At 28.5% G+C, this 18,046-nt stretch overlaps 3 protein-coding genes across 5 annotated transcripts; all 3 read right to left on the reverse strand.

Annotated features, from left to right (window-relative positions):
• Nucleotides 1–487: 487 nt before the first annotated feature.
• LOC145190381 (origin recognition complex subunit 4-like) lies at nucleotides 488–5,496 on the reverse strand. 2 transcript variants are annotated; one of them, XM_090091140.1, is made up of 11 exons: nucleotides 5,262–5,496; nucleotides 4,718–4,808; nucleotides 3,868–3,937; nucleotides 3,682–3,767; nucleotides 2,949–2,997; nucleotides 2,449–2,701; nucleotides 2,171–2,240; nucleotides 1,810–1,896; nucleotides 1,272–1,380; nucleotides 1,071–1,166; nucleotides 488–811 (listed from the first exon to the last, which is right to left on the reverse strand). In XM_090091140.1, the coding sequence occupies exons 1-11, from the start codon at nucleotides 5,438–5,440 to the stop codon at nucleotides 561–563; spliced, it is 1,341 nt and encodes a 446-aa protein (XP_089947266.1). In that variant the 5' UTR covers nucleotides 5,441–5,496; the 3' UTR covers nucleotides 488–560. The 2 variants fall into 2 exon arrangements, with proteins under 2 accessions (XP_089947266.1, XP_089947267.1); XM_090091141.1 differs by having other exon boundaries at nucleotides 4,718–4,900; nucleotides 5,262–5,462.
• Nucleotides 5,497–5,762: 266 nt separating this feature from the next.
• On the reverse strand, nucleotides 5,763–14,969 carry LOC145190380 (splicing factor 3A subunit 1-like). Of its 2 annotated transcripts, none has more exons than XM_090091137.1 (17): nucleotides 14,586–14,969; nucleotides 13,602–13,640; nucleotides 12,964–13,101; nucleotides 12,764–12,807; nucleotides 12,520–12,617; nucleotides 12,239–12,317; nucleotides 12,037–12,117; nucleotides 11,873–11,935; nucleotides 9,812–9,902; nucleotides 9,084–9,155; nucleotides 8,917–8,993; nucleotides 8,623–8,748; nucleotides 8,111–8,411; nucleotides 7,277–7,514; nucleotides 6,297–6,966; nucleotides 6,120–6,191; nucleotides 5,763–6,020 (listed from the first exon to the last, which is right to left on the reverse strand). In XM_090091137.1, the coding sequence occupies exons 1-17, from the start codon at nucleotides 14,734–14,736 to the stop codon at nucleotides 5,919–5,921; spliced, it is 2,442 nt and encodes an 813-aa protein (XP_089947263.1). In that variant the 5' UTR covers nucleotides 14,737–14,969; the 3' UTR covers nucleotides 5,763–5,918. The 2 variants fall into 2 exon arrangements, with proteins under 2 accessions (XP_089947263.1, XP_089947264.1); XM_090091138.1 differs by having other exon boundaries at nucleotides 8,111–8,407; nucleotides 8,619–8,748.
• A 28-nt stretch (nucleotides 14,970–14,997) lies between these two features.
• On the reverse strand, nucleotides 14,998–17,723 carry LOC145190379 (DIS3-like exonuclease 2). The gene has a single exon (XM_080067221.2). The coding sequence runs from the start codon at nucleotides 17,656–17,658 to the stop codon at nucleotides 15,115–15,117; it is 2,544 nt and encodes an 847-aa protein (XP_079923347.2). The 5' UTR covers nucleotides 17,659–17,723; the 3' UTR covers nucleotides 14,998–15,114.
• Between the last annotated feature and the right edge of the window lie 323 nt (nucleotides 17,724–18,046).

The following is an 18,046-nucleotide window of genomic DNA, read 5'->3' on the forward strand; positions in this document are numbered from 1 at the left end:
ATATTTTTAACCTGTTAAACGTTAGAAAAAAAGGAGCTTTCAGTGTTTTTTCTTAGCTAAATTCTATTAAAACCCTTCAAACCAAGAAAAAAAATCGTCGATTGAACTTACCCAGAAATATATAAACGATTTTTTTTTGCATTTCGGATAAGGTGCTTTAGACGCATATATAAAATTGATACCACCACATTGCTTCACCGTAAGTAACTGGTAACTATTTCTGGCAAAAGTTTTTCGAAACTGATCGCGAGAACTTATCACCGTATAAAATACTAATGTAAGATTTAATGATACTTTTGGAATGAGTGGAGAGAAAAAGTTTAAAATTCCATATTTTTAATCGCTGAAAGAAAAAGAAAAAAAAAAAAAAAAAAAAAAGTGAAAACTAATTTCAAAAATAGTACTCAATAGACACCTGAATTAGTTCTACGAAATTAAAGTCTCATAAAATCAGGACTTAAAAATATCAAATCAGGACTTACAAATATCAAATGAACACTATATTATTATTGAGCACCATAGTAATATAATTTTAATATAATTTATTTCATGTTAGAATTTTAAGCAAACATGCTGTCGCCCCAATTTTTTAGTTCGGTAGGACAATCGGTGTAATTTGTTAACGTCTCGCGAATTTGGGAAGCATCCACATATAACAACATAGGCTTAAACTCTTTAGCTACAGAGTTTCCTGTTAAATTTTCTGTAGCACGAATTAGTTCTAAAGAAAGGAGGTGCTCGTAGGCTTTCATGGCGACTGACTTTGAAACTTGCATTCCAGTTAAACATCTTTTTGAGAAAGTCTCGTATTCTAAATTGCAAAAAGAATGCTGCAAAAAAACAGCAACAACAACAACAACAACAAAAGTTCACTAAAAACTCAACAAAATATTGTAGCTTTAGTGTTAAGATGTGACTATCTTTCAATTTTCAATACAACGTCTCATATAGGCTTCGTAAAACTAACACTCACATTAATCTTTTAAATAAGAAAAATGGTAAAAGAGAAGAGAAGAAAAAAAAAGATGATTCTAATAGAGACATTTGTATATAAATGATTAAAAACCTACCATTGTATACCATTTCAAAGTTAAAAGGCTGTCCTATTCTTCTTTCCAACACGTGCTTCGCAGCAACTATCAAACAAAGCTCCAATATTGCAAGTCCTAATCAAAAGATATATCAAAAGAGAAATTTTTTTTCTTTATCAATTTAACAACATAAACGTTACAAATTATGAAGCAACTTTTTTATGTTACAAACTCGTTTACCTTTCATTAACAAAGATTTAGTATCCACATAAAGTTTGTTGTAGGAATCAGTTATGTCATCGACAGTTATAAAAGGATGTGCACTGCTTAAGCTACAGATTGGTAATGTCTGAAAAGTTCAGTATACATATATGAGTCTTAAAAAACACAAGAAAAAATATCAGTCTAACTTTTCTTTAGAGGTTTATGATACATTAAATAGTTCATATATTAAACAGCACGAAACCTTAAAAAGATTTACTTTAGTAAACCAACATATAATTTAATACATATAATTAAAAAAAAAAAGAAATTCTCAGTGTTCTCAAGCTTGAACCGCTTGATGAAGATATTTTAATTTTTCTCTCAGGTTTATATTTTATCTAACTTCACTATTTTCAACAAGAAGTAAATAATTTTTTCTACCACTTGATCTTATTACGACCATAGCGGCCACAATAAGATGCCATGACGACCATAGCGGCTACAATAAGATGCCATGGCATCCGTTACTGACACATGTTTATTTCAGTAAAAAAAAATCCTATAACTATCTTACCAGTAACTGTATAACTCCTCCAATATGTTTTCTCAGATTAAATTGTTTTTTAAATGTGTCTAATAAACAGGAATCGTTGAAAATATCCTAAAAAAAAACTTGTCACTAGATTTCAAAATGATTTTAATTCTGTGAATATTACTAAATGCTTTTAAAAAGAGGACAATAGGAGAGTACTGATGTCTCTAATGGATTAAATTATTTTGTAGTTATCAATAAGCTTGAAGGCTGTGCAAAAATGTCACTTTGAAAAATAATTATATTTAAAATTATGGCGTCCAAGGCTTATATTTTAGTAAAATAATTCAAGGCAAATTATCTAAAATCAAAACATCAATAAAAAAATTAAATAAAAACATACTCTAATATGATTGGCCCAGCGATACTTGAAAATTGGACAATCAAAAGAATCAGGTAGAGCCAACAGTTCTCTAGGTATAATAAAAGAAGTAAATAATTAAAAGTTTGCAGAACGGAACGGACACAAATAAAACGGAACAACAAAACAGAATGGAACAATACTAGAGTCTCATTAATAATTGTCTTATATTTGCATGTCTGATTTGTTATAGTTCAACAACTAAACTAAAATCATAGAAACTTCTGTAACAAAAAATTCTTGTGCTTCTTTTAACTTACTTAATAAAATCCATATAAGTACAAAAGTCATATGTTGGAAATGTTAAAATTGAGCGGTGGGAATAACGAGATTTAACTCTCTTTTCCAACAATTCAACAACATCCAAGCGACAAGTTATTCCAATAACACACAACGGTGTTTGTTGAGTCATTGTGATGTCAAACAAGTTATAAAGAAGAGCCTGGTTTTTGTGACTGGTAAAGCAGTCAAACTCATCCAAAACAACAACAATAGATTTTGTCTTCACAGAACCTAAAATTGAATAATACATATATCATACATAAATAATCATATATCCTGAAAGAAATTTTTTTACATATAAAATGCAAAAGAAACAAAGTTTTGTAACCATAAAAAATATATTGACATAAACAAAAATAATAAACAAAAGTTAAAAAAAGTTTTTAATGATGATAATCTGCAAAGTTCAACTAAATCATCATTTTATAACTTTTAAATTGTATATTATGCACTCATAAATTTGGCTTTAAAAACTTACCATTTTTCAATGTTTCCAGAATGAATGCAAGATTATCTGAAAATGAGCCCTGCATTGAAAACAAATCATAGTTTAACTTTTTAAACAATTTAGTTAAAATAAATAATTTTTTTATGTTCAAACTGCAAGAAAAGTGGAAGAAGAACTGATCTATTACTACAGGGTCCAGAAAAACACAAATTTTATTTCACAGTTATCAAATAAATCCTTTAAACTAGTAGAATAATGAATTATCTTAAAGGTGTTTTACAGTATATAAAATATTTCTTTCATTTTAGCACTTTAATGTCTTCAATAAATGTCTTTTACAAATCTTTTATCTTTTTATGGTTATCTTCATCATACTGAATGGAATTCTGATCACCAGATAATTAGATTTTGGATAGATTTAAAGAAATGTTTTTTCACTGTGTAAAAATGTTTCAGTAAAAATCAACACCAACATAATGCAGTTACAATAATACTTAAGTATGTTTGATTGCACTAAACTCTTTCTCATTTTCATCTTTAGTATCTTTTTTATCACATTTTTTATTATATTTTAAAAATATTAATTACAACATAAATTATAGTTAAATATTAATTTTTACTTGCAAATAACAACTACAACAATAAAGTGTTAGCTAATGGAAACTTCAATAATTTTAACAAGTATCATATTACTTACATATACTCAATCTCGTATTACATATGCCATACTTAAAAATACTCTTATTATACATATGATACTTACAAATACTTTATCTCTCACAACGTTTTCTAGTTCTAGTTGCCTTGCCATATCTTGTAATGATAATCTATCATCAATATGCATAATACCTGATAAAGAAGAAAAGAATAAACAGAAAGTGGTAAAAAAATTTGCTTAAGAATTTAAAACACAATTGAAATTATTTTGAAATTACAGTTTTTCTTTTACCATTCAAATATACATAGTAGAAGCTTTCAGCATTGTTGTGACGAACTTCTGTCAAAACCTTTTCAACTAACTAAAGTAAAAAAATTAAACTTATTATGAGTGAACCCAGCTTTTTTTGATTATAGAGCTTTCATAATTGTAATTAGACTGATAGGCAGGTTTTAATTCTGAATATATCATACATAAAGTTTTAAAACTAGAATAAGTTTTGAGTAAAATTTTTTTTTTTCTCAAATATATTAAAATTTTTATATAATATTTGGTAATGTATTAGTAACTAGCTGGAATACCCGCTGCAATACGCCAGGTTTTTCAGCTATTAGATATAAAACTTTGCTGTATTAATCAGAAATGGATTTTTAGCTAAATAATCATGTTTTTTGAACTAAACCACATTGTGGTAATGTAGTTTTTTGCAACAAACAAATCGATAAATCGAATCTTCTGTCCAAACAAAAACCAAACTCTACAAACTTTCTTGTTCATTTACACCGAAAACTTTTCCAAAACTATCCCTTAAAAATTGTCATAAAAAACTGCTAACACATGTTTATAATTTTTTGATTTTCACTGGTAAAAACTATTAAAATTATTAGCTCCATAATCACCTCTTTGCTAGGGGCAAAGAATGGTTGGAGGGGGCTGTAACTTAGTTCCAGCCAAAAGCACCCTGAACATGGAGTCCACGGTGGTCCAAACCTGGCCTAACACCCTCCCTGGAAAAAATTAGACTTGTGTGCAAAATTTGGTGAGTGTTGGACAAAACTATGGCTTTGTGTAAAGAACACACCCACACACACATACAAACTTTGGACTTGATATATTAGATAAGACTATATAATAAAACTACCTTTGATTTTCCACTGCCTCTTGGACCAATAATCAGAACTGAGTTACTTTCTCCCATATTAACACATTGTTTAACAACAGCTTTCAATTGACTATCGTGTAAAAATATATTTGACAAAATTAATCTACCATGTTAAACCCTAACAACTAAGGTTACACATTAAATCCCGCACATGAAGAGTAACTAAAAAAAAAGAGCTGTTAAAAATAAAAACTTCTTTCAAACTCTGCTAAAACTTTTCAAAACAAACCTTGAAAAAAAGAAAAAACAAATTTTTTGCTGTCTCAAAAAACATTTTATATAAACTTCTTTTATAATAAAAGACTGAGGGAAAAACAAAACTTAATTACATTTGATGTCTGTCATATCAAGATTGCATTATTAAATCAAAAATATCACTAATTGAAAGTAATCTTAATAACAATCTGGTAATTTTATAACACCAAACCAAAACTCACAATCAATCTTAAACCTTAGCAGCTGTCATTTTTTTCCTAGAACTCAAAAGAATACTTAAAGAGTAATAACTGAGACTGAGACTTACAGAAACTCATCTGTTAAAAAGCCTTCCAAAAAGTAGCCATTATCATGCTTAAACAGTCGCTTTTTTAAAAATTCTGATGCTTGAAGTGGACACATTTGACCATCGATGCAGCATTGTATACTTTCATTATCACTTAATTTTATGACTTCAGATTTTCTTATTGTCCTCTTTTTGGGCATTTTTTTAAACAAAATAGTTACTATAAAAAATTGTAAATGGTAAGGATAAATTATCATCACTTTCACATGGTAAGGATAAATTATCATCGCATTTTATCTAAGTATACATATTTCTGAATCGAATGTTTTTTTCAGTACTCCTAGCTTTAAATGTATGTTAAATAATGATTTGACTGAAATAATTTTTCAATACTACATTTTACCACTCATTTAAAATGATAACAAAATAAAATCAAGGGCTCATGATAAAAAAAAATAAAATAAACAAAATAAAAATAAGGGCACACGGTTTGTATTGTAAAGCAAAATAATAAACTTGTTCTCTAATCAAATACTTTTTTTTAAATATCAAATAAATCAGAAAGTCAATTGCATTTATCTGCATTGTATATCTTTTTTGCATTTAACAATCTAATTCTTGCATGCATTTATCTGTATTATATTCATATTTTTTTTTACAAACAATCTGTTTATTGTTCTATTTTTTTCTTCCACCACGTTCTTTCAATTGTAACTGAACAAGGCTGGTTGATGTGAAGTTGTAATATGCAAGGGTATTGGAATCTTTGATAAAGAAGTTCTAAAAAACAGAAATATAAATGTAATTTCATGGATATTGTTAAAAGTAAAATTAAATAAACTTTATCAAAGTTTAGTACAACAACCATAAAAAACCTACCCCTAATTGCAACTTTTGTTTACCAGCAGGCATACCAATCATATCACTTATCTTTGTCTTTATTACAGAGCACTGAAAGAAAAAATTTAAAGTGAAAATGATAACATTAAAGCACCAAAAGAACTTCTAATAACATAAACATCAAGACATTCCCACACCAACAAATTATTCACTTACTTGAGTAGTAAGAGGAAGTGTGATAGATATTACTTGACCTTGACATTGCCATTCAGGTTTTTCAGGAATTTCAGGAACTTGTACTCTAAAGGTAACAGGAGCTTTATTATTTTGTAAGAACTCTGCTTCAGAAACTAGCTCAGCATCTGTTTCATCTAGTTTAGTTTTCTTAGATTGAGGCTCATCATCTTCTTTTGGAGGAGGTAAGATAACCGGTGTTTCTTCTCGTACAGGTTGAAGAATTGGTGGAGTTGGAATAAATGTACCAAGGGGAGGAACCATCAATCTTGGTGGAGGATGCATCAACAGAGTATGAGGAGGTGGAATGAGTGGTGGAGGAGCCATCGGAGTCATCCGAATTGATTGAGGCTGTGGAGTGGGATGAACAGGAAGCATAGGTGGTTGTGGTACAAGTTGTGTTGTAGCACTAATGGTTTGAATAAGTGGAGTAACAGGAGGGGGAATTGTAGTTGAGCTGGTAGTGACAGCTGTGCTTTCTGGTGATACTGATTGTGATGGAACACTGAGAATAGTAATAGGAGTAGGAGGAGGTGGTAAAGGAAACGGTTTTGATAATGGGGTTTGTTGTACAAAAGATTTTGACAACTCAGTACTTGCAGCAGTGGTGTTAGGTATAGCAGGGCCAATCTTTTCAGCATCTTCTGATGGTCTAAAAAAAAAAAAGCAAAGCATATTTAACATTAATAGTACATTTACATTTGCATTTTAAAAAACTGCTGTGCATTTGCATTTTTTTACAGAATTATTTTATAGAAAGAGCAATGGATTTTATAAAGAGATAATCGATTTTATAGGGAGAGGGAATTTTCTAGATATAATTATATAGTATATTATTTATAGATATAGTAATAATCAAACATTTTTGTAAATTCTCATAAATTAACAAAAAAAAAAATCTTTTTCATGATTCAATAAAAGAAAGTAAAGATTGATAACAATAATATAAAATAACCACTTACAATAACCCTTTAGATCTATGTATAGCTTTAATTTGGTCTTCAAATGTAATATTTGAGTGAGCAAGCTTAGTTGTACGCTCCATACTAGCAGTATGCCCATCCCATATCTCTAACCCTGATTTTTTTGGTCCTTCTTCTTCACCAAGCTTTTTACCAATGTAAGTTTCCTCAGCACCAACACCAAATATATCAGAACGACGTTCTGCAAGTTGTTTCAACGTGTCACCAATATGCACTCCTATATTCGGAATTTCAAATTTAAAGCTAAAATTTTTGCATTTTAAATTCTTTTTATGTTTAGAAACAAAAAATAACTTGATAAATTTTTTTATCAAGTAATTTGACAAGCTTATGTTAATTAATACAATTTAAATTCCACATTAATTGACCTAACATTAATTCCACATGAACTAATGGAACATTATTTTCAAATGTGTTTTTAACTTTTAATCTAAAGCCTAATTTCCTGCCAGATCTTCTGCAAGCAGGATATACTAAAAAAGTAAATTGTAACAGAAATAGTTAGTAACAGAATTTGTTTGTATGAGACAAAATATAAATATTAGCAAAATAATTTTTGCTAATATTTATATTTTGTCAAAAGTTACAGCACTGTAAAGATTTGAGAGTAGGAACTATCAACATGCAGACTCTCAATGGAACCAGTAGAGAACACAATCAACACATGAGCACCCGGCTAATGGCAATGATTTTTATTGTTACGATTATTATTTTGATTAAACCATTATTAATTGTTATGCTATATAACTTTTGTAAGTTTTCCTATTGACGAATAACAAAAAAGAAAAAAATGAGGATGAAAAAAGAGGAAACCTTCTGCAAACACTTGCTCTTGCTGTCGTTTTTCTTCAATTGCTTTTTCTTTCTGCTCTTTCCATCTAGGATCAAGCAAATTTATCTTCATATGTGCAGCCATAGATTCAACAGGAACCTTTTCTCCAGTAAGTGGTGATATCAAGAACTGATCTGAAAGTGAAGTTGTCGCTGGAGAATGCTTCATTTTAGGATCATAATTTTTACGAATTGTTACATTTGATGGAATCATTGGAGGAGCTACTGGAGGAGGCATTTGTAACTGTTTTGAAGTCTCCTCTTCACTATCACTTTCTTCTTCCTATAAAAAAAAAATGCTTTAGCACATTTATATTTTATTATATTTATATCCTTTTTAATTAATATTTAATGTTACTACAGAAACACATATTCTTCTTAAGATTATGTGTATCTATTGTAATCTTAGTTGTATGTTTTTAACAACAATGACATAACATCTTTAATAATACTTCACACCCATAAGATTTGGTTTAATCTACTAAAAAACTTGCCATATCAGATCCTTCTTTTTCATCTGCCTGTTTCTCCTCCTGTTGGAAAGGTTGGTATAACTCTTCTTCAGCATCATCTTCAACATCCATCTCATCGTTTACTTCTGGTGGTGCTTCATCGGAATCCTATAATAGTAACGCAAAAGAAATTAAAATTTTCATATTGATAACTTGTTGCATATTGTTTAAAAACTTTGTTAATTATGTAAATTTATGCAGAAATGGATTAATTTATGTAATTGACATAACTTTATGCATTTAGGCAAAATTAAATTTTTTTGAGCCAAAACAAACCTGTGACTTCTCAAATCTTTCCTGGGCTAACAAACGTGCACCTAACTGATCTTTTGTTACAGGTGGTGGAAGATTGGCTGTTTTAAAAAAAAAATTGAAAGTTATGAATAAAACAACCTCTTAAAGTTTATTAAAAATACAAAAAATTTGCAATTTGCTACACTTACATGTCTCATCTTCTCTGAAATTGACCGTCTCAACAACAACAAAATCATGCCAATCAATTTGTGCAAAAGCAACTAAATAAAAATGAATTTAAAAAAAATGTTTTTTTAGAATAACTTTTGTTATACTGAAAACTGATGAGTGAAAACCAATGATGTAATTACAGTTAAAAAAATGAGATGTACATAAAAAGCCTTAAACTACTTTTTTAAAATTATTTTTGCATTTCCTACTGTTACAGTTATTATTGTTACAGTTTTTGTTGGTTTAATGAAGAAAAATGTAAAAGAAACATCAAGAGGTTAAAAATAATTCAGAGTAAAGAATGTCTAGAAGGGTTCACCTAAGAACTGTACACATTGAGTACTTATATTAAATGCTTAAGTTTAGTGGAGGTCTATCATTTTAGAATGTTTAAATGTTTTAAGCAGAACTGATGTTAGTAACTAAAGAATCTTGAAAACGAATCTTGAAAAACCTAGAACTCTTTTGTAACCAGTTTGATATTTGAACAAATAAACAAAATAATTTGAATGCAGCTTCTAGTAAAATCTGTGTATGATAAACTAATAAATTTGTATATTTCAATACAATATGAGATGTCATGATCAAAAAATCTTAACAATTGGATAATTCAAAATGACCTTTTCAAGACAAGAGGGTGAAAAACTAGAAAAACTAAAAAAACTCCCTAATGTACATAACTTTTATATTTTAATAGTTATCTTACCCCTCTCTCGCTCTTTAACATCCTCTTCTTTTCTTTTTTCTCGATCTTGATAACGTTGCCACTCCACACGATACTTTACTCTGTCTAAAATCTTTAAAATAAATTTTGGTCTATGGTTAAAGTGTCATTTATTTGTATACTTTTTCAGGAAACATAGACTTCTTGACAGAGATTTATAAGAAAAAAAAAAACAAAAAAAAAAACAACTGAGTCTTTAATATAATAGCGCTGAAAGCCATTTTAAGTTGAAAAAATTTTTTAACATCAGAATATCTCAAATTTTAATGTGTGCAACGATATGGATTTCTTTTCCATATTTCTTTCATATATTTCATATATTTCATATATTTGACTAATTGTTGCGTAGTATTGTTTTTATGTTATAAAGAAGACAATCATGACATTCTTTTTTCCTTTCTTAAATTTTTCTTTTTTTCAATCTTTTAAATTTCTTTAATAAATCTATGAAGGAACCGGCAAGAGGAGAAGTCAATATGGCAAATGAGAGAATTGATCACAGTAGAGATTCGTTCGCAAAACTAACATTTTTCAAGAAGTTTTAAACAAAATTTTTCTTTTTGTTGCTTTTAGTTGATTAAAAAAATGGTGAATACAAACAATATTAGTTTGCTAATAGTAAAATTGGCAATTAGTTAACTCTCCACTTTGGTTACTTAAGTGAAAAGATTTAATAAAGCCGGTCTAATCCTATGTTTATGTTTATGTCTATGTTTCACATTTCGTAGCTCTCTTAATTACTTGCTACTGGACAACTTTGACTTTTGTCAGTTTAAGTCCACATACAATGACAATTCAAAAATGTGTATGGACTTGTTATTGAAGTAAGGTTAGGTATAGATGTCAGTGTCAAACAACATCATTTTATTTATACTCAATTTCTAACAGATTTTCTAGAGCAATTAGTTTTGTCTTTTTTTTTTCTGCAACCTATTCTTTGTATCAATTCAAAAGTTGTGAATCAATCCTGTTTGCTGAACATTTTATGCAACTCACTGTCGATATACTGATAGCAAAAAATTGTGCCTTTGTGTTACTCTCTGACCCTTAAAACAAACTTCAAAAATTTTGTTTACTAACATGGATATTTAATTGACTTTTCATTTTGATTGGTTGAAATCGGTTGACATGCAAATTTAAACTTTTTTTCCTACAATATTTTTAAAAGGAAAAAACAAGCTGTATAAAGTGACTGCAATAAATCTGTTACCTGAGGTGGTAGCTTAAGTAACATAACATCTTCTTACTGTAGTGCCTTGTGGCATTAAAACATAAAAAATTAAATTTTAAAGCAGGCATTGATACACTTGTTTTGAAAAAGCAAGACAATAACAAAAATGGTAAACTTTTTAAAATAATTTTTACCAAGTGACAAATTGCAAGTGAAATCTAAGCAATTTTATTGTTTTGTTGAAAATTTTAGTATTTATCAGTAAATATCTTGAAGTCTTGGGGCATTTTCTTGTTCATTCTGATCCATTATAACAAAGAATGATCAGAGGTTTCAAATGAACTTGGTAAAAGGCTCCATGTTTTGCAACATTTGGGCCAAATTTTGACTAATCTTTTTTATATAACTTTTTGACTTTTCAAACTGAACATGAAATGATTATAAAAAATAAATCAAAAATGCGTTTATAAGGATGAAGATCTAAAAATTTTCAAGATTGAAATGCCTACACAAAAATTAGGAAAATAACTTGATGTAATAAAATGGCATTTTGACCATGTGGCAAAATATTCCAACTACCATGTAAATTATAACATTAAAATTCAGTTAGTAATATTTTTACCTAAGTACAGAGTCACCCCCAAAATGTGGCTGAGACCAACCCATAATTTTCATCTTAATTTATTTAAAATTTTTAGAGTTATAAATTAGAAAATTCTTACACCATACTCATCCTATTTAAATTTACAATAAGTCAACATTTTAATTAAACCTTTAAAATATCTTTTTATTTAAATCAAGAAAAGTCTAAAATAATTTTAAAAATATTGAAAGGCAGTTATAAATTGAAATGTTGTTGCAACACCCAGTACCTTCCAACAATCGACTATATCATTTGTCAGTGTTTTTGATATATCTGCTGGAGGTAGCAACACCTGAAAAAAAAATTCTTTAAAATATTATTTCAGTAAAAAGATTGAGCAATTTAGAAAAAAACAAAGGATAAAAAAGAGGTGCAAGCTGAATTCTGACTTACTTTAGTGTACTGCTCTACTAATCTGGTGAAATACTGAAATAAACTGTGTTGTGGACGTAAGAAATCAAACTGATAGTTTCTCTGGAATTTAAGAGATTAACATTTGAAAAACTTTTCATAAAGTTTCATGAGATATTAGCATTACATTTGAAAAACTTTTCATAAAGTATTGAGGAAAAACAGCATTAAAAAAACAACTAACTTGCTCTCTTGTCATTAGATTTGTGAGAAATCCTTTGCCATTTTTAGCAACAAATTGTGCTGTTAATTTTACAATATCACTAAAAAGCAAATGATTAGAGGATTGAAACAGTTAATAGCAAATTAGACTTTTATCTAACTAATTGAAAACTTTATTATCTAATTTTGTACAACTTACAAATGTTACTTATAAATTATTTTTGTAAAATTTAATCATCAATATTTTTAAAAAAGTTGTATAATACTTGACAATCATTGATCATTACAGACTTTCATACTTACAGATCAATAGCAGATATTGTTGGAGGGTCAATCATGAACTCATAGTTTGGTGGTGGATCTTTAGGGATAATGGTTTCAAGAACTTGAGTAACTTTTTGCTGCAGAGGAAAATGATTTATAACAATTTTACGGCAGTCAAAAGTTGCAATCAAAAGACATTTAAAAATGAACTAAAACAAAATAAAAATAGTTTGTGGTAATAAAAAAACAAAAAACAGAAATAGAAAACGAATTATTTTTAAACCTTTTGCAAACTTTTTGTTTGCTCTTTAGCTTGAGTAAGTGAAGCTAAAAATGACAACAAATAAGAATGTCTTCTCCGAAGCATTTCAAATAAATTTTTTTTGTGCAATAATTTATAAAGAATTGTAAAACTGTAAAAAAAAATTGTCTTCAAAAATTATTTATATGAAAAAAAACAACAACAACAAAAAAAAAACATACGTGGTTCTGTGAAATCTCCTTCACGATATTCTTTAAGTTTATGTAAATAATATGCATAATATGGATCATTTGGATTCAAAAAATTGAACTTTGGATTATTAGCTTCATTTCCTCGTATTCTGTCCTCAAATTCAGGACCTAAAGAAATTCAGGACCAAAAGAAATTTACTTATTTTTTAAAAAAATTATATTTTTTATTTTGAAATAAAACTAAGACTATAAACATTGCTAAAAATTATGTATTCAAGGTGATGAGCATTATAGTAATATATAACAAGTCCTATTCTTATTTTTTTTTTTTTGTTAATATGTTTGGGAAAAGAAACTCTGCTTCTCCTCATAATTTTAGTTGCTGATTTTCTGTGAAGAAAATTTAAAAATTTAAAGAAAATTTAAAAATGAGCATAAGAGTTTATTTTGAAGTTGTTAAACTAATTGTAAATTCAAATGCTGAACCCACTTAAATCTTACCCTTAGATAAAATTATATTTAGGGAAAAAAAAAGGTTTCTTCTAAAAAATTTTTTTCAACACTCTTTGGCTGCTCACTGAGAATAATTTGCATACTTGACACATACTAAATATTTAAGAACATTGGGAAATTTTTCATTAAAGTAAACAATCAAAATTTATACAAACCATTTCTTGCTACAAAGTTTGCAGTTCTGTCAACAATATCTATATTAAAATGAATTAAGGAAATGCAAAACTAATCTTAGTTTAATACAAAACAACTCCTGTGTCTGAATAAAACACAGTCGACTCAACATAAATAAAACAACCAAATATAACTTTTCTCTTTTAAATTTGATTTAAATAGGTAAAAAAAAAAAAAAAATTAAAAAGTAGTTTTTACTAAAAGCCTAAAGGTCTATACTAGAAGCCTAAAAAAAAACATTTAACGAATATTTTGATTGAGTTCAGTACTTTTTTCAAAATTGCATTAAATGAACTATTTTCGTATTTATTTCTAATTTCAACTCAATTTGACTCTTTTTGCTGGTAGATTTTGATAAATAGCTGATTGGTAATGTAAAAAAATACTGTGTTAAATTACTAAGGTATTTACTCTTTTTGCTGGTAGATTTTGATAAATAGCTGATTGGTAATGTAAAAAAATACTGTGTTAAATTGCTTAAGTATTTAACTTACAAATAATTAATGGTTTTGATATTTTCTGAGGATAATTTTTTGATATTAACTGGTATATTAAAAAAAATTCTGATAACTCTGAAAAAGAATTTTTTTAAAAAACAACAAAACTGTAGGTTTAAAATCATTTTACAGATGCATATTCTTCAGTTTTCTTCCAATTATTCTGTATATTCAGATAATAATTATAGTGAAATAATAATAAAAAAAAAAAGTGCAGATGCTTATAAACAACAAATAAAAACCTAGACTATAACATATTTTAAAGTTTTTTATATTTAAAATAAAAAAAGAATGTAATATATATATATATATATATATATATATATATATATATATATATATATATATATATATATATATATATATATATATATATATCAATAAATTTATTAGGGCCAGTGATAGCACTTTTATTAAAGCAAATTTTTTTTTATAATATTTTTAAACACTTTTTTTATGAAAAGATACTTCTGACTTCAGGTGGTGGATAAATTATACCCACCGTAGGCTTTGAATAAAGCTCTCCATCTTGTTGAGATCGTTCAAGTAGTTTTCCAGATTCATCTTCAACAACCTCATGTTCTGAGCTACTATCTACACCTATAACTGCTGGTGGCATGATATATTTTTTTCTAAACTTTTTTATGAATGAAAGGTGTTAATTTAAAAAGATATTTCACAAGCTTACAGCATGCCTAAAAAGGGAAACCCTTTTAAACAATTACAGAAGTTGTCTTTATGTTGAGATTTTACTTTATGTACAGATGGTATCTTATTTACTTTACAGTGCTTTGCAATTTCAGAAAAATGAAAAATAGGACTTGCTCAAAATGACTGCTTAAATTACAAAACTAAAGAAAGAAAAATAAATTTTAGATTACAAAATAAAAATTTTGTTCCTTTTATAAAATAACAAGTTGTTAAAAACAAATTTAAAAATTATACATTTCAATAAAAATCATTTTTAAAAACTACAAAATTAATTTGTTTCCATTAACTATAAATTTAAAACAGGTGCATCTGTTAAAAAAGGGTTTTTTAACAAGACATCAATACGTGTTGGAGATTTTGGATCAACACTCAATATAACTTTTACAGGAGTAAACATTTGGAGTTCTTGTTTGATTGCATCCTCAGGAATTTCTGTTGAAATGGGAGAATTTGTTAGTTTATCTTGAAGGGCCCATTTTGCTTCAAATTCTTTCCTTAAACTTTCTAACTTTTCACATATGTTTTCAAGTGGAAGTTCTTCATATTTTTTCCAAAACAATATCAACTTTGGTTTTAGCAAATCATTTTCATACTTATGACCTGCTAATAGCAACTTGTCACAGTAAACACGCTTCACAATTCCTAATTTTGTGCATAAAACATCAACAGCTTTATCAAGCACCCCAACTACAACACCTTTTTCTTCAAAGGGTCCACATTCTTTAACATATATTGAAAAAAATAAATCTGAACTTTGCTCAGATGCTTTCTTTGCAGCCCATTTTTTTTCATTACAATGATCAGCAATTATTTGAAGTTGTTTTGGATGGCCTTTGACTTTAAATGTGCAATCAAGTGCTGCTGTTAATAATCGATGAACTAAAATATCTGGATACCGACGAATAGGTGAAGTAAAGTGAGTATATATTGGAACATTCAAAGCATAATGACGATACACAGACTCATCATCAATAGTACCTGCGCAAAAGTAATTTGCCATTTGAAATGGTTTAGTACAGAGCATTGTGACAGCAGCCTCTATATAAGTTCTTAAATCTGGGTCTATCTCAGATAAATTTGAGAGAGAATTGCTTAAACTCTTACTATCACTGATGTCAAAAGGAATGTTGTATGTAGAGCAGATACTTTGGACTTTTTGCAATAATAAAGGCTGAGGTGGAGGATGATTTCTTAAAATTGCTTGTTTAGGATGAGCAGTATAGATTTTTCTACCAACAGCCATATTTGCAAGCAACATAAATTCTTCTATAAGACGATTGCTATCTTTGTATTCATAGACATGGCAACCATTGGGCAAACCAGTTTCAGAATCAAGATTAAATGATAGTTTAGGTTGATCAAGCCTAAGTGCTCCAGAATCAAAACGTCGCTTTCTTAACTTCTGAGACATCTTAAACAAGATATGAATTGTGTCTCGTATCTTTTCAAGTGAAAAACCCCCTCCAACAGCTGGAAACTCTTCCTTGTTTATATCAGAATCTGGATTAGTTTCAATTAATTGCTGTGCATGAGTATAAGACAGCTTAATACAAGAGCAAATAACAGATCGACCAAACCATTCAGTTAAGACTGTACCATCAGACTTCATGTTCCAGATGACAGAATAGGCCAGTCTTTCAACTCCTGGATTCAAGCTGCATAATTTTTCACACAAAACTGCAGGTAGCATAGGAATTACCTTCTGTGAAAGATAAACACTTGTTGCTCGCTCTTTAGCTGCATTATCAAGTTTACTTCCTTCCTCTATAAAATAGCTGACATCAGCAATATGAACTCCTACTTCAAATAAATCATCACCAATTTTCTTACAAGAAACAGCATCATCAAGATCTCTTGCAGTTGCTGGATCAATTGTAAAAATACATTCTTCTCTCAGATCTTTGCGCTTTTTAAGCTCTTCAGGTTTTATGCACCAAGTATCTCCATCTGGTAAACAAGCAAGAATATCTTGACCAAATGGTGAACTGTCTATTCCATTAGCTGCAATAATAGACTCTGTTTCTGGTTCAATATTACCAGCTTCACCAAGGCTACGCATCAACACTCCATAAGCAAATGCCATATCAATTTCCCAATCCTTAATATTAGCAACAAACAGTGTTTTACTAAAATCTTGTGGCCTAGTAATAAATAAAGGAGGGCATTGATCAAGAGGAATGATTAGTCGAGGTAAGCGATGATCAATGGATGAAAATAAAGCAAATCCAAGCTGGTTTCCTCTATACTGGTTGATATACCCCGTAGCAACTCTTAGGTGCTTTTTTTCAATAATAAACACTACTTTACCACATTTTACTGGATTTACAAGCATCTCCTGATCAAATATTTCATTAGAACTTTTTTTTAACAAGTTTTCATGAAGGGATTTTCCTGAACATTCTGACAATAACTCCACTGCAACAATATCTCCAGGCAAAGCCCGATTTCTTGATGCAACACCATCCAGTAATATATCACGCTCACCATACCCAGAACTTATAAAGGCCTCAGTGAAATTCTTGGGGTTTATACGCACAGCACCTTGAATCAATATCCCCCTTTTTAAACCATCAGAACATTCTTTTTTTGTAATATATGGTTCAAAACCACACTTTGGTAACATTTGCTTGATGCGAGAAGGAATTTGAAAATAGTTATTACTGGTGCTACTTTTTAAATCAATAGTGTGGAGGTTTGGAGCTGCTTTAGAACTCTCACTATCATTCCCAGGACTCTTTGAGTTTCTTTTAGGTTTTCTGTCTCTCTGCTTTTTTTTAGGACCATCTTTTTTTGAGTTTTGATCAGGTTGTAAATGAAAACTGTCTGCCATTAAAGTCAAAGAAATTTATTTCCTAAAAACATAACAAAAACTCAAGATAATTAGTTCTGATAAATGTTGATAAAACATGGTAAACTATAACTCTTTTCAACATTTCTAAATTTACAATCTGGCCAGGTACTATTTGCAACATGCAAACAGATATTTCATGCTACAAATATTATATATATATATATATATATATATATATATATATATATATATATATATATATATATATATATATATATATATAACAGCCAATGTTAACTAAGCACAAAAAATTACCTAACAAGCAAACAAATAGTAAAAATAACCAAGAGCTTAAATAACAAACATCAAACAACAATCTGTGAAATAAAAATAATTTAAATAAAAAATAGAACTAATTTAAAAAGTA

Source organism: Hydra viridissima, unplaced genomic scaffold (genome assembly GCF_058129835.1).
Source record: "Hydra viridissima isolate aposymbiotic clone 2 unplaced genomic scaffold, HvirCarnegie_v1 scaffold_6, whole genome shotgun sequence".
NCBI classification, from domain to species: Eukaryota; Metazoa; Cnidaria; class Hydrozoa; order Anthoathecata; family Hydridae; genus Hydra; species Hydra viridissima.